The 15,957-nt window shown below is 41.6% G+C and overlaps 1 protein-coding gene across 3 annotated transcripts in view; it reads left to right on the forward strand.

Annotated features, from left to right (window-relative positions):
- The first annotated feature begins 370 nt into the window (after positions 1-370).
- The window catches only part of LOC124612886 (protein D3-like), a 71,491-nt gene continuing 55,904 nt past the window's right edge, over positions 371-15,957 (forward strand). Inside the window, exon 1 of one of the 3 annotated variants that reach the window (XM_047141335.1) lies at positions 371-490. In XM_047141335.1, coding sequence (XP_046997291.1) covers positions 389-490 — 102 coding nt within the window. In that variant the 5' untranslated portion in view covers positions 371-388. Of the gene's footprint in view, positions 491-880; positions 906-1,141; positions 1,273-15,957 lie in introns of those variants that run through there. The other 2 variants (XM_047141336.1, XM_047141337.1) reach the window with 2 other exon arrangements.

Below are 15,957 nucleotides of genomic sequence, written 5' to 3' on the forward strand. Positions count from 1 at the left end.
AATTTATCTTGACTATGTAAAATTTTTTTTGCTGTTTAATTATTAATGCAGTTTCTAACAGCTGCTGCACCAAAGCACTGAATTATTGTATAACCAGCATAATTTTTCTCGTCCCTCATTAATGAAGTTTGCCTGCGTTTGAACTATAATTTCATTTCAGTTCATAATTAAATATTATTTTGTTACGTATATTATTTTGTTACGTATATGTATACTTGCTAGTTATAAAATTGTTTTGTATGAAGTGGTACAAGCTTCAACTCGTTAATAAAATGCAAATATTATTTTCTCACTTGTAAGTAAATGGTTGCCATCTAAAAAATTGTTCTGATTTTATTCCCTCTCATCGAATTTCTCTGATTGACATCGACCTTGGAAACTGTTGAAGATGTTGTGTAGGTCTCTGATTGTATTCCGTAGTTCAGTTGGCATAAAGAGCCGGTGTTTTTTGAAAGAAAGCAATTTCTTCGTTTTGAAGATAATATCACAAGTAGGTTGGCGTTTGGTTTACTATGAGGTTCTAGCATTTTTCTATACAAGTTTGTTGGCACTAATAATCCGGTTAGTTGGAATGAATTGCAATACAGAAGCGCCGGTTTTCTGTTCAGTGCCCAACTTTCGTTTCAGATATAGAGCAGAAGTAGTGGATACTAAGAGACCGATATAAATTTTGTAAAAGAAAGTTGTAAAGCTGACAACGAAGTCTAATGTCGGCATGTTATAGTATTGTTAAGTTGATTGCGCAGTTATCTTATCGATTAGATAACGGCTAGACAACTGGAAAAAAATGTTATCCGTGTTGATGTAACTTGCAAGGACAACAGGCGACTATATCTCTATTAGTTGTCTTGATTGGGGCTTTCAGTAAAGCAACCAAGAGGTATAGCGTGCTCGATTGATTACCCGTACGTAAACGTGTGAGGACCATTATTCCAGTATATATCATTATATAGGATCGGTGGTAATGATGTGTGCAAGCGGGGTTGAAAATATCTTAAAAACATGTTCTTGTATTAGTCATGTTATTTTTTAGGGCACAAACGAGTGTAGAACTCATTCTTTACGAATTCGGCCCAGTTGAATAATTATAGATATTATGCCTGTTGTCGTTACTTCGCTGGGTTTTATAAATAGCCTACTTCATGTATCGACAAAATGTAATCGAATCACACTGTAAAATCAACACAACTAACAGAAAGTTTATGTTTAGCTGAAACAACCCTGTACTTGGATGAGAATGTCAATCTGGTACTTTTCTGCTTTCGGCCCAAGGTATTAGCTATATGATGTGTCTGTAGGTCTAGCTGTTCAAATACCAGAACTAGTTTTCAGGATACATTGTGTTTTCTTGTTATTTGTGTAAAACTTGCACCTTTTATTTGGAAACTTGAGTGAAGTATCTTAGAAGACCTGCAGGAAAAGGAATTTATTTGTAAGAAATTTGCGGCAACCCTGTGATTTTACAATGTAATAATTACATGTAATAAAGCCATTTTAACTTTGGTTTACAATGCTGCATTCATTTGGCGTCTAATTTTTTTCCATTAACCTTAAGATCAGAGAGAAATTGAAATTTGGTAGATGGTGTTGTATTGATTAACTGTGGTCAATTGTTCAGTATTCCTGTGAACACCATTTCAGATTTTTGTTCTATGCTTATTAGGTTTCACATTTTTTTTGATGCTCAATATTCATGCCCAGACCGTATTCCACCATATTCCATTTTACAACAGCTGTCGCATTCTTCTCACAGTGTTGCAATCAGTTCTCATTCATGGCTTCCCATTCTGTAATACTGCCCTCAGGTGTCTTTCATTTTTATAGTGCTCCCATATTTTATCCTTCGGGTCATTCCGTGTCAAGTCAACCAATTGTACTGTATGATTTGAACCATACCCTCTCAGATTTGGATGATTTTTTTTTCGGGTGATGTACCCACTAACATTAGTTTAAATTTTATTTTCAAATTTTTCTGACTCTTGGTTTTTGAGTTTCAAAGGTTTAAAAATAAAAAAAAAACCTCTGCTCTTGATCAGTTGATGGTTGTTTTAAAATGCTGTAGCTGAAAAACTATAAAACCTAGAGAGCTCAAACTTGCACCATAGTTTTCCTCTAAAAATTCCCTTCAATTTGATATGTGACATGACTGTTACCTAAATCTGAAAATTTTAAACTATTCCAAAAAAAAAAAAAAAATTTTTTTGAAATTTCCAAAATATGTACCCTTGGAGTTTTTTATAAAAATTGTGTGTATTGTCTAGTCTGACTACATGCATGCAAAATTTCAAGGTGGGGCTCAATGGGTTCTTGTATAAAATAATATTTCATTACAGCAATACACACTAGTGAGGTGAAAAGCAGACTATTTCTAGGCTATGAATACTAAGGTAGGCCTATGTAATTCTAACAAACTTAAATTATTATGTTAGCCTTTTTATGCAACATTACCCTCTTATTGTTTGTTGATTCATTAAATGATATAGTGTTGTTTCGATTTAATGTTCATGATCCTTTTAACTATGTATCAGAAGGAAGTGAACACATTTTAATTGGTAATATACGTGCTACAAGTTAAAATTTTGAATAAAGCCACTCACCTTCATCCTTAGTTGTAAATGGCAGAGGTTATCTTTTTCTTGGTTTTCCAGTGTTATTTGTAATCATTTGCAGCAAGTTCCTTATATTAGAAATTGGCATATAATTAATTTCACTTGGGAAAAAGGTTAACTTGTTGATATTTGCATGAATAGAACTGTGTTTCTAATACTAATTGGTATCTACAAAGTTAATACACATGGTATTTATACAACTTAGTGTTTAGTGAGGGTAGGTGTAACATAATTGGGTCATCCCATGTCAGTTCAACCAGGGGCTCCAGCTCATAGTCTCAGATTTGACTGAAATTCAGTACACTAATTCTACTATGTGCGGAACACTCGTGTACAAAGTATTAGTTTCCCTGCCAATTAGTTCCAGAATTATGACTTGTGAAAGAAGGTGGCGTAACCCGGAAATTGCAACCCGCATCTGGCAATCTGTCTTCAGACCCAACTTCAGGGCTTAATAACTTTGGAACTATTCCACACAGTCCAGTGAAATTTTTACAACCCAGTAACATCCATTTAGAGAACACACTCCATGAATCAAAACACCAACAACATATTTCTGAGGGAAAATAAAATTCCAAAATGTGGTTAAAAAATGTAATACGTTAAAAGGTACATATTGTAGGTGCCCTCTATGCCAAATATAATTCACTTGAAAAGGGTATAATTTTTTGTGGTAAGCTTAATGTGGCCTAAACACACACAGAGCTCATCTTGCCCATATCAGTGCCGGCTGCTGTGGCCTAACGGTTCTAGGCGCTTCAGTCCTGAATCACACTGACACTGCTATGGTTGCAGGTTCGAATCCTGCCTCGGGCATGGATGTGTGTGATGTCCTTAGGTTAGTTAGGTTTAAGTAGTTCTAAGTTTAGGGGACTGATGGCCTCAGATGTTAAGTCCCATAGTCCTTAGAGCCATTTGAACCCATATCAGTCACACAAACAGAGTTACATGCACACGAAAATACAACAATTTGAAAATTACCTGAAAAACATGGATTTTCTTAGTGTGGTACCACAAAAGGGACAAGTGATATCTAAGCCAAATTTCAAACACTGCATAAGTAGACCATAATATAATATGTGGCAAAATTTCAACTTGTTATTGCAAGGCATTTGTGTACAATAAAAGTTGACAGAGATATATTTGGTTAAGTTTCTTTTAACACGATTTAGCAAGTAATAGTGATGATGCATACAGCTTGTTTCAGATAAAGCTGCAGCAATTGTTGGGAACCATTAGGCAACAAAGTTAAACAATGGTAGTTTTCAGGGACAGAATGAGTCATTGTTAGGCAGGAACAACAAAGGAAACAAGCAACAATTACAGGTTACTCATGTTTTTAAGATTCTAGTTCAGACTGGTCAGTACTGTTGTGGAAAGTCAGTATGAAGGCAGTAGAGTGTAATAGTGGTGCTTTTGTTCAAACAAGTTGTGACAGTTCACAAGCCATAACTCTGGAACTAATTTGCAGGGGAACTTAAAATTTTGTGCGTGAGTGTTCCACACTTGGTGTGCTAAATTTCAGCCAAATCTGAGACTATCAGCTGGAACATTTTCTCAAATTGGTTGAATTGATATGGAATGACCCAATTTAAATGTGCTTCTTTTATGATTTTTAAGATTTTTTCCCAAGCAAGAGAGGACAACATCATTTCTTTAGCACTTAAAGTGTAGGTTCGTCCCGTAGCTGTTGTTGGATTCGTTGTTTGTAGGAGAGTATTTCCTGCGACATCTAATACATCTCTTGGTTGTGGATAGTAAAAAGACAGGGCTGGACCCATTGGCTGTAAAAAAATTATTCGGTACATGTCATTGTATTTTTCTTCATTGCATCCTAGCCGCCAAGAGTCATCATATGCTACTGACACAAAACCAGCAGCAGTATTTTCCATATGTGACAGTGTTATTTGGTTCAGTGTTCTCACGTATTCAAGAGACTCATCCAGACTAAAATGATACGGCTTGAGAGTAATTTGACTCTCTGTGCAGGGTTTATATGAGTGAAACTTTTGCGTTCCCACAATCGCTTTTGATTCACTAAACTGAGGAAGTAAGTGTTCTTTGGTCAGTTCATAGTCCTCTGTTGTGTAATATTCAAAGTCAATGTTTTTTATGTTTTCCATGGCAAATACATAAAGTGATTTGTGTGTTAAGATTTGTTGGTCATATGGCCTTTGTCATGGGTGACTGGAATTCGGTAGTAGGAAAAGAAAGAGAAGGAAACATAGTAGGTGATTATGGATTGGGAGGAAGAAGTGAAAGACGAAGCCATCCGGTAGAATTTTGCACAGAGCAAAACTTAATCATAGCTAATACTTGGTTCAAGAATCATGCAAGAAGGTTGTGTACATGGAAGAAGCCTGGAGAAACTGACGGTTTCAGATAGATTATATAATGGTAAGACAGATTTAGGAACTAGGTTTTAAATTGTAAGACATTTCCAGGGGCAGATGTGGACTCCGACCACAATCTATTGGTTATGAACTGTAGATTAAAACTGAAGAAATTGCAAAAAGGTGGGAATTTAAGGAGATGGGACCTGGATAAACTGATTAAACCAGAGGTTGTACAGAGTTTCAGGGAGAGTATAATGAAAAACTTGACAGGAATGGGGGAAAGAAATACAGTAGAAGAAGAATGGGTAGCTTTGAGGGATGAAGTAGTGAAGGCAGCAGAGAATCCAGTAGGTAAAAAGACGAGAGCTAGTAGAAATCCTAGGTTAGCAGAAGAAATATTGAATTTAATTGATGAAAGAAGAAAATATAAAAATGCAATAAATGAAGCAGGCAGAAAGGAATACAAACGTCTCAAAAATGAGATCGACTGGAAGTGCAAAATGGCTAAGCAGGCATGGCTAGAGGACAAATGTAGGGATGTAGAGCCTTATCTCACTAGGGGTAAGATAGATACTGCCTCTAAGAAAATTAAAGAGACCTTTGGAGTAAAGAGAGCCACTTGTATAAATATCAAGAACTCAGATGGAAGCCCAGTTCTAAGCAATGAACGGAAAGCAGAAAGGTGGAAGGAGTATATAGAGGGTCTATACAAGGGTGATGTACTGGAGAACAATATTATGGAAATGGAAGAGGATGTAGATGAAGATGAAATGGGAGATATGATAATGTGTGAAGATTTTGACAGAGCACTGAAAGACCTGAGTCGATTCAAGGCCCCGGGGGTAGAAAAGATTCCATTAGAACTACTGACAGCCTTGGGAGAGCCAGTCCTGACAAAACTCTACCATCTAGTGAGCAGGTTGTATGAGACCGGCGAAATACTGTCAGACCTCAAGAAGAATATAATAATTCCAATCCCAAAGAAAGCAGTTGTTGACAGATGCGAAAATTACCGAACTATCAGTTTAATAAGTCACAGCTGCAAAATACTAACTCGAATTCTTTACAGACGAATGGAAAAACTGGTAGAAGCCGACCTCGAAGAAGATCAGTTTTGAATCCGTAGAAATATTGGAACACGTGAGGCAATACTAACCCTACGACTTATCTTAGAAAATAGATTAAGGAAAGGCAAACCTATGTTTCTAACATTAGAGAAAGGCTTTTGACAATGTTAACTGGGATACTCTTTTTCAAATTTTAATGGTGGCAGGGGTAGAATACAGGGAGCAAAAGGCTATTTACAATTTGTACAGAAACCAGATGGCAGTTATGAGTCGAGGGGCATGAAAGAGAAGCAGTGGTTGGGAGCGGAGTCAGACAGGGTTGTAGCCTATCCCCGATGTTATTCAATTTGTATATTGAGCAAGCAGTAAAGGAAACAAAAGAAAAATTCGGAGTAGGTATTAAAATCCACGGAGAAGAAATAAAAACTGTGAGGTTCGCCAATGACATTATAATTCTGTCATAGACAGCAAAGGACTTGGAAGAGCACTTGAATGGAATGGACAGTGTCTTGAAAGAAGGATATAAGATGAACATCAACAAAAGCAAAACGAGGATAATGAAATTTAGTCGAATTAAGTCGGGTGATTCTGAGGGAATTAGATTAGGAAATGAGACACTTAAAGTAGTAAAGGAGTTTTGCTATTTGGGGAGCAAAATAACTGATGGTAGTCGAAGTAGAGAGGATATAAAATGTAGACTGGCAATGGCAAGGAACGCATTTCTGAAGAAGAGGAGTTTGTTAACATCAAGTATAGATTTGTCAGGAAGTCGTTTCTGAAAGTACATGTATGGAGTGTAGCCATGTATGGAAGTGAAACATGGACAATAAATAGTTTGGACAAGAAGAGAATAGAAGCTTTCAAAATGTGGTGCTACAGAAGAATGCTGAAGATTAGATGAGTAAATCACATAACTAATGAGGAGGTATTGAATAGGATTGGGGAGAAGAGGAGTTTGTGGCACAACTTGACTAGATGAAGGGATCGGTTGGTAGGGCATGTTCTGTGGCATCAAGGGATCACCAATTTAGTATTGGAGGGCAGCGTGGAGGGTAAAAATCGTAGAGGGATATCAAGAGATGAATACACTAAACAGATTCAGATGGATGTAGGTTGCAGTAGGTACTGGGAGATGAAGAAGCTTGCACAGGATAGGGTAGCATGGAGAGCTGCATCAAACCAATCTCGGGACTGAAGACCAGAACAACAACAGTTGCCTTTGTAAACTGGCTTTAGCAGGTAGCCGCTTAACAGTTCCGCCAAGGCCAACACATGCAGGCTTGCCATGGGATGTTGCAAAGAACTCCCACTCTGCCTCAACTTCAAAATCAGTTTTATGCAGCGCTGCCATCAGAAAAGTAAGTAATCTTTTTTAGTGCAAAAGGCAAGGTTTGCTTAATGATTTCTAGCAGTTTTTTCTGGAATACATAGAAAGCAAGTGTATTATGTTTCGGGCAATCTGATATGAAGACATGCTGCAGATGTTTTAGTTTTCCCTCCCATTTATAATATATGATGAAAGGATGCAGTGGAGCTTGGTTAGTAGTCCAGTGGAATGATTGTATTTCATCTTGTACTACGAAAGAGTAGTTTTCTGCAAAATCACAGTTGACTACTACATGGCCTTCAGTTAAATTGTCCTTGATTTCGCTGTAGTGTTCTTTCTGTTGACTAGCTATAAATGAATGAGTTTTTACCTTCATTAGTGTGTCCAAAAACTCATCCATAAAGTCATCAGTACTTTTTACTACAGTTTCCATCAAACACCTATCTACAGTTACCCAGTTTTTGTGGGTAACTTCATCAGTCATCATCAGTGAACTTTGCATTCAATAGATCTTTAAGTCTAGAGACACCAGGACATTCCTTACAAATATCCATAAAACATTGTTGTGATGGTGGATTGCACATCATCTTGACTAGGCAGGAATGATAAGATTTCAAAGCGGTTTTATCTCCATCCAAAACAAAATTTTGCTTCTTAGCACCATTCATCATTAGCTTAATGTTTTGGTGTAAGGTACACACACAAACAGTAAGTGTGCCACTTCTTCCAGCCAGGATACAGTTCCTTGGTCTTAATTCCCAAAACTTGGAAAACCCAATTTTGTTTGCAGTGATCTTTTCCTTAAATAATTGGTATATTTCTTACAAATTTGCCAACACTAGCCTCTTTTGAACCTGGATCTTTCCATCTTTATTTCTTATGGTCACACAATCTTTTTTCCCTGGCATCATTCTACTAACGTCGTCAGAATTGTAGAAGTATTTATACCGTCAACAACATTCTCATTTAGAGTTTTTCCAGGTTTAGGATTAGGATTTGACAAAATTCCTTTTTCTTTTACTAACAATTTTACTACACGAGCCATGTAGTTTGTCACTCCAAATTCTTCTTCTATTTTCTGACAGCTCCAGCTCATAGGTAAGATAGACAAAATCATCATGTTTTCACTTCTTTTTGTTGTTTGAGCAAACTGTTCTATTAACTATTGAATAATCTCCGATTCATCTTCAGAATGTTCAGTAATAACATCTTCAGGGCTCGATTCTGGTGTGGTAAGTTCTTTTCTAAGCTAGACTTTATTTTATCAAGTTTTTTATTTGTGTAGGTAGGCACAGCAAACTTTTTCTTCTTTAGTGGTGGCTCACCAATGTGTTCCAGTGATGTGTTCAAATAGTCTACGGGAGATTGAGGATCAATAAAAGAATCGTTTACATTTTTGCTACTGCAACGTAAAATGTCATCTTCTGTTTTGTGTTTGTCACTAACCTTTTTCTTACATACATCACATATTTTCATGCCACTAACGATTCCTAAGTCTAGAGAGCACATCCAGTCTGTTACATTTCTTAGTGATTGTACACGGACTTTCTTATGATTTTCTTCTTTAAAAGGGTTGCAACATTTACCAGCAATAATTGCCCAATTCTTCTGAGATGCCATTTCTGTAAGGCAACAAATTCTACTATCAAAAAGTGTGTGTGTGTGTGTGTGTGTGTGTGTGTGTGTATGTATTAATTAATAGAGGGAAACATTCCACATGGGAAAAATATATCTAAAAACAGAGATGATGTGACTTACCAAACGAAAGCGCTGGCACATCGATAGACACACAAACAAACACAAACATACACACAAAATACTAGCTTTCGCAACCAACGGTTGCTTCGTCAGGAAAGAGGGAAGGAGAGGGAAAGACGAAAGGATGGGGGTTTTAAGGGAGAGGGTAAGGAGTCATTCCAATCCCGGGAGCGGAAAGACTTACCTCAGGGGGAAAAAAGGACGGGTATACACTCGCACACACTGGATGGATATGTGTGTGTGTGCGCGAGTGTATACCCGTCCTTTTTTCCCCCTAAGGTAAGTCTTTCCGCTCCCGGGATTGGAATGACTTCTTACCCTCACCCTTAAAACCCACTTCCTTTCGTCTTTCCCTCTCCTTCCCTCTTTCCTGATGAGGCAGCAGTTTGTTGCGAAAGCTTGAATTTTGTGTGTATGTTTGTGTTTGTTTGTGTGTCTATCGACCTGCCAGCGCTTTCGTTCGGTAAGTCACCTCATCTTTGTTTTTATATATAATTTTTCCCACGTGGAATGTTTCCCTCTATTTTATATATATATATACACACACACACACACACACACACACACACACACACACACACACACAACTTAAATAACTACATTTCTATTATTTGGAACATTCTAGAAAAAATTAATATATTCAATAATCGTATTTTATGATATTTGATATATTACCACATACATGGCACGGCGTACACTAAGACTACAGCGCTCTATACTAGATCACTTGGACAACTTAACACTAAAACATAGCACAATATATGGCACTCATAAGTTTTTTTGCTATGATTGTTTCATACACATTTTAATGTAGGATCGGGGCCGCACTTACGGCCATATTAATGACATGTTTTTAGGTTTTATCGTGTTTAACTTGTAGGAAATGAAAGTATAATACTTAATCTTACCTCTCAGCAAATTAAGTTTCTCCTGATGCTTTGTACAACTTGTAGAATACAAAAAAACAGATCGTGTTTGCTTAAAGTAGAACACTACATAACTCAACTTCTGCAACACAGATCTTTTCATTAAATGGTGACTTCAAACAAGACCAAAAAACGAAATGTTTCTATAGACAATTGAATAGCACATTTCATATTGCTATGGTAGGACTGGCTGGTATTCCAAAGGAGCTTAAAATTGCACCCGTTACATCAAGGTGGCCATAAGTGGGGTAGTGGCCAAAACTAGAGCCTTGACCCTATATGAAAATCTCACATTTTTTTATAAGAATAAGTGAATGTCGTATAAAATCGTAAGATTCTTAAGTTATTATATTTTTATATATTTTATTCTTGCATTAATATATCATTTTATGAATTAGCAAACAAAAATAGGGTAATGTTGCATAAAAAGGCTAACATAATAATTTAAGTTTGTTAGAATTACGTAGGCCTACCTTAGTATTAATAGCCTAGAAATAGTCTGCTTTTCACCTCACTTGTGTGTATTGGGGGTAGTAAAATATTATTTTATACAAGAACCCATTGAGATCCCCTCTTGAAATTTTGCATGCATGAGGTCAGTTAGACTGGACAACACATACAATTTTTATAAAAAAATCTGTGGGTACATATTTTGGAAATTTCAAAAAGGTTTTTTGGAATAGTTTAAAATTTACAGATTTAGGTAGCATAGTCATGTTACATATCAAATTGAAGGGAATTTTTAGAGGAAAACAATGGTGCAAGTTTGAGCTCTCTAGGTTGTATAATTTTTGAGCTACAGCATTTTAAAACAATCATCGATTGATCAAAAACAGAGGTTTTTTGATTTTTAAGCATTTGAAACTCAAAAACCAAAGGTCAGAAAAATTTGAAATTTCAATTTTAAACTAGTGTTTAGTGGGTGCATTACCCGGAAAAAAAAAAAAAAAATTCATCCAAATCTGAGATATCAAGGTTCAGTCTGTTAGTTGATTTGAGATGGAATGAGCCCTTCACTTTTTCGTTTTATTACAGGCTTGCCATCTGAGCTTCTCTTTTCTGCAAAGGTTCCTTTAATTTTCCTGTAGGCACCAACTATTATCTTTCTCATAGTCATGCAAGCTTCTGTAGCTATGTGTATCATCTAATCACTCCTTCTATTCTAAATTGTACTAAATTTTTAGTTACTGTTATTGTATTTTGCCTGCTCTGTGAGATCCAGTTCTATAAGCACACTGGACAAAAAATTAGTCACCCCACAAACATCACTCTGTAACACTTCTACTGCCCTTGATAATGGTGTCAGATCTGCGACCGTCCCCTTCATTTTCTTCAGGTATGCTACATTCAGCTAAAACCACTCATTGGTAATTAAATCCATAGAACTACCATACTTCAAGGATATTGATTATTATGTCTTATCCAGTTTTCCTGATAGTCCTTGATATTTTTTATTGGATTAAGATTGGCTGATTTTGTGGACCAGTCTAGGTGCAGTAGGATGCTAGAGTGGTCATCAAACAAGGAACATACACATGTAGCACCCCCCCAGCGGGTTCGGGGGTTAGAATAGGCCCGTGGTATTCCTGCCTGTCGTAAGAGGCGACTAAAAGGAGTCTCACATGTTTCGGCCTTATGTGATGGTCCCCTCTCGGGTTTGACCTCCATCTTTCTAAATTATTCCGAAGAGCGAGCCAATTGGGGAAGGGCGCCTTACATGGTGCACCGTATCCGTCGTGCATTGAGACCTTTAGCTGGCTTTTTCGTCGTTGCAATGGTGTCCCGCTCGTTTTCCATCTCTTGGGCGAGGATACATCCCTGGGTGCGATTCCCACGCTGCACTCTGCAGTGTTGCTTTTAACTGCGATGACGACCTTGGACATTTTTGCACCTAAGATCCAGCACAGTAGCCAGTCCGTTGTGGTGGGGAGCCAGTCCGTTGTGGTGGGGCCGCCATGTACCCTGTTGGTTGTAGCCCCCTGACAACACAGGGATCGCTCTACTGATGCCTGCGCCGTTAACTCCCCACGTATGCCAAGGAGTGGATGCCCATCTCCCTGGGGCATCAGGACTCCCGGCAATGGCCAACCTGCCAGGTGGCTATTGCTGCGGCTGGGTGGCGCCCGTGGGGAGGGCCTTTGGTCGGAGTAGGTGGCATCAGGGCGGATGACCCGCAATGAAGCGTGGTACATCATCTCTCGCTGGCGGCCAGCCACCAACAGTCTCTAAGCGTTCGAGGGCTCATTTTAAAGCTAACGTTTATGACCCCAAATCGTTCCCCTCCCTGGCCACACCATGGGAGGAACGAAAGGCAATGAATGACAGTGACGTGTATTCGCCCAGGTATCTTGTCTGTACCAGAGCTGATGGTGACTCGTTTCTATCCGTGAAGCCTCAGTTCTTTGTAGAGGATTTAGAGGACAAGTTTGGGGAGGTGGAGGGCTTGTCCAAAATGCGCTCTGGGTCAGTTTTGATAAAAACGGCATCCTCTGCCCAGTCACGCAGGTTACTTGCTTGTGACAAGTTGGGGGATGTTAACGTTACCATCACCCCACATAAGAGTTTAAATATGGTCCAGGGTATTATTTTCCATCGGGACCTACTTTTGCAGTCTGATGACGAGGTGCGAGCCAATTTAGACCGCCGTGGTGTACATTTCGTCCGGCGCGTTCATCGGGGTCCGAGGGACAATCAGGTAGCTACCGGTGCCTTCATCTTGGCCTTCGAAGGTGATACATTACCAGAGAAGGTCAAGATGATGGTCTACCGATGTGACGTCAAACCCTATATCCCTCCCCCGATGCAGTGCTTTAAGTGCTGGAAGTTCGGTCACATGTCCTCTCGCTGTACTTCTAGCCTCACATGTCGAGATTGTGGACGCCCATCTCATTCCGATACTCAATGTGCCCCGCCTCCCATCTGTGTCAACTGCGGGGAGCACCATTCACCTTGCTCGCCAGACTGCAGAATCTTCCAGAAAGAACGTAAAACATGGAATATAAGACCCTGGACCGACTGACCTACACTGAGGCTAAGCGGAAATTTGAACGGCTACATCCCGTGCTCATGATGTCATCTTATGCCTCCACTGTCACTCCTGCTCCAGCTCCTTCAGCTGCAAGTCATACCGTCGGCTCTCAGAGTCAGAGGACCTCAACTGCCGCCTTGACGATTGGGGCCCCGTCTCTCGCTGTTGCTCCCACACCATCTACCTCGGGAGCAGCACCCACTAAACCACTGGGGACACCAGTCCCCACTTCTAAGCCGGAGAAGCGTAAGTCTTCTTTGGCTTCTCTCGCTCGGAAGGGATCCCTTGGGTCACTCCCTTCCCAGGTTCCTACCAGCGGCACAGCAGACACCAACCAGTGGCTGAAGACGCCACAGGTCACTGGTCGACGGGCTTCGCGATCCTCTTCGGTCCCGGAGACTGACTCCAATAAGCCCTATCAACAACGGCAACCAAAGGAACAGCGAGGGAAAACTACTTTGAAGACCCGTAAGACCAAGACCCCTGCGGTGGGACCTACTCCACCGCTACCTAAAAGCTCTGCATCTGACGATGAGGTGGAGATCCTTGCGTCCGCTGAGGACCTCGATCTCGCAGGTCCCTCAGACGCAATGGATAGCACTTGCACGGGTGCTCCACCAGAGGCAGCAGGTGACCCAGCGGCGTAATCTGCCTTCCCAGTCCCGTCACGCCTTTCCCAGCCATGGACAACACCATCCTCCAGTGGAACTGCAGCGGTCTCTTCCACCATCTAGCTGAGCTCCACCGACTTATCAGCCTTCACCGTTTCTTCTGCATTGCTCTTCAGGAAACTTGGTTTCCAGCAATGCGAACCCCCGCCCTCCGTGGCTATCGGGGTTATTATAAGAACCGGGCAGCATCTGAAAGGGTGTCTGGTGGTGTCTGTCTCTATGTCCTTCACTCTCTGCACAGCGAGTCTGTCCCTCTCCACACACCTGTAGAGGCTGTCGCTGTTCGGATGTGGACGCCACAGGCTGTTACCGTCTGCGGTCTTTACCTTCCACCGGATGGTGATGTCTCGCAGCATGTCCTGGCTGCGCTGATTGCCCAATTGCCGCCACCGTTCTTGCTATTGGGCGACTTCAACGCCCGTAACCCTCTGTGGGGTGGGTCAGTGGAAACAGGTAGGGGCGCCACCATTGAGCATTTATTGTCGCAGCTCGATCTCTCGATTTTAAATGATGGTGCCTTCACACACTTCAGTGTGGCGCATGGCACATACTCCGCCATTGACCTTTCAATCTGTAGCCCTAGCCTCTTACCGTCTGTCCAATGGAGTGTGCATGACGATCTGTGTGGTAGTGACCCCTTTCCGATCTTTCTGTCACTACCACAGCATAACTCTTCTGGGCGCCCTAGCAAATGGGCTATGAATAAGGCTGACTGGGACTTGTTCTCCTCCACTGCCGCTATTGAGCCTCTCTCTAATGATGACATTGATGCGGTGGTTCAATCGGTCGCCACCGGCATCGTTACTGCCGTCGAATCTGCCATTCCCCGTTCCTCTGGGTCACCTCGGCGGCGGACTGTGCCTTGTTGGTCGCCGGAGATCGCTGCAGCGATTAACGATCACTGGCGGGCGCTACAGCGTCACAAGCGACATCCCTGCATTGAACACCTCATCACCTTCAAACGGCTGCGAGCGCGGGCCCGCCGCCTTATCTGCCAAAGCAAGCAGTAGTGCTGGAAGCGGTATGTGTCCACCATTGGCCACCATGTCTCTCCATCGCAGGTCTGGGCCAAGATCCGACGCCTCTATGGCTATCGGACCCCTGTCAGCGTCCCTGCGCTCTCACTGAATGGAGCAGTTTGTACAGACTCCGACGAAATTGCCAACAGCTTGGCAGAGCATTTTGCTCTTAGTTCCGCTTCTTCCAATTACCCGCTGGCCTTCCGCTCCATTAAAGAGCGGATGGAACGTCGGAGCCTTTTGTTTCGCACCCACCACCCAGAATCTTGCAATGCTCCATTCAGTGAGTGGGAATTTCGCAGTGCCCTAGCCGCTTGTCCTGATACCGCTCCTGGGCCAGATGGCATCCACTGTCAGATGCTGAAACACCTTTCAGTGGACTGCCAGTGGCGCCTCCTCGATCTTTACAAACGTCTTTGGGTCGAGGGGGAGTTTCCGTCGTGATGGTGGGAAAGCGTTGTCGTCCCCGTTTTGAAACCTGGAAAGAGCCCTCTGGGGGTGGACAGCTACCGTCCCATTAGCCTCACCAACGTTCTTTGCAAGTTGCTTGAACGGATGGTGAGCCGGCGCTTGAATTGGGTACTGGAGTCTCGGGGCCTTCTGGCTCCGTCTCAGGGCCGCTCCGCCACCGACAATCTGGTGAGCCTGGAGTCGACCATTTGTACTGCCTTTGCCCGCCGTCGGCACCTGGTCGCTGTCTTTTTCGACATGCGGAAGGCGTACGATACGACATGGCGTCATCACATCCTTTCTACGCTTCATGGATGGGGTCTTCGGGGCCCTCTGCCGATCTTTATCAGAAATTTTCTGTCGTATTGTACCTTCCGCGTGCAAATCGCGGCCTCATATAGTTCCTCCCACGTCCAGGAGACTGGTGTGCCACAGGGTTCTGTTTTAAGTGTCTGCCTGTTTTTAATAGCCATTAACGGGCTCGCTGCGGCCGTGGGAAATTCTGTCTCCGCTTCCTTGTATGCTGACGACTTCTGCCTTTACTACAGCTCTACTGGCATTGCAGCTGTAAACGTCAGCTACAGGGCGCTGTCCGCAAGGCGCAGTCTTGGGCTGTAGCTCATGGGTTCCAGTTTTCGGCAGCCAAGACCTGCGTTATCATTTCTGCCGGCGACGTACTGTCCACCCGGAACCGCGGCTTTATCTTGCCGGCGAACTTCTTTCAGTGGTGGAATCACACAGGTTTTTGGGGGTGGTTTTCGATGCC

Source organism: Schistocerca americana, chromosome 4 (assembly GCF_021461395.2).
Source record: "Schistocerca americana isolate TAMUIC-IGC-003095 chromosome 4, iqSchAmer2.1, whole genome shotgun sequence".
NCBI classification, from domain to species: domain Eukaryota; kingdom Metazoa; phylum Arthropoda; class Insecta; order Orthoptera; family Acrididae; genus Schistocerca; species Schistocerca americana.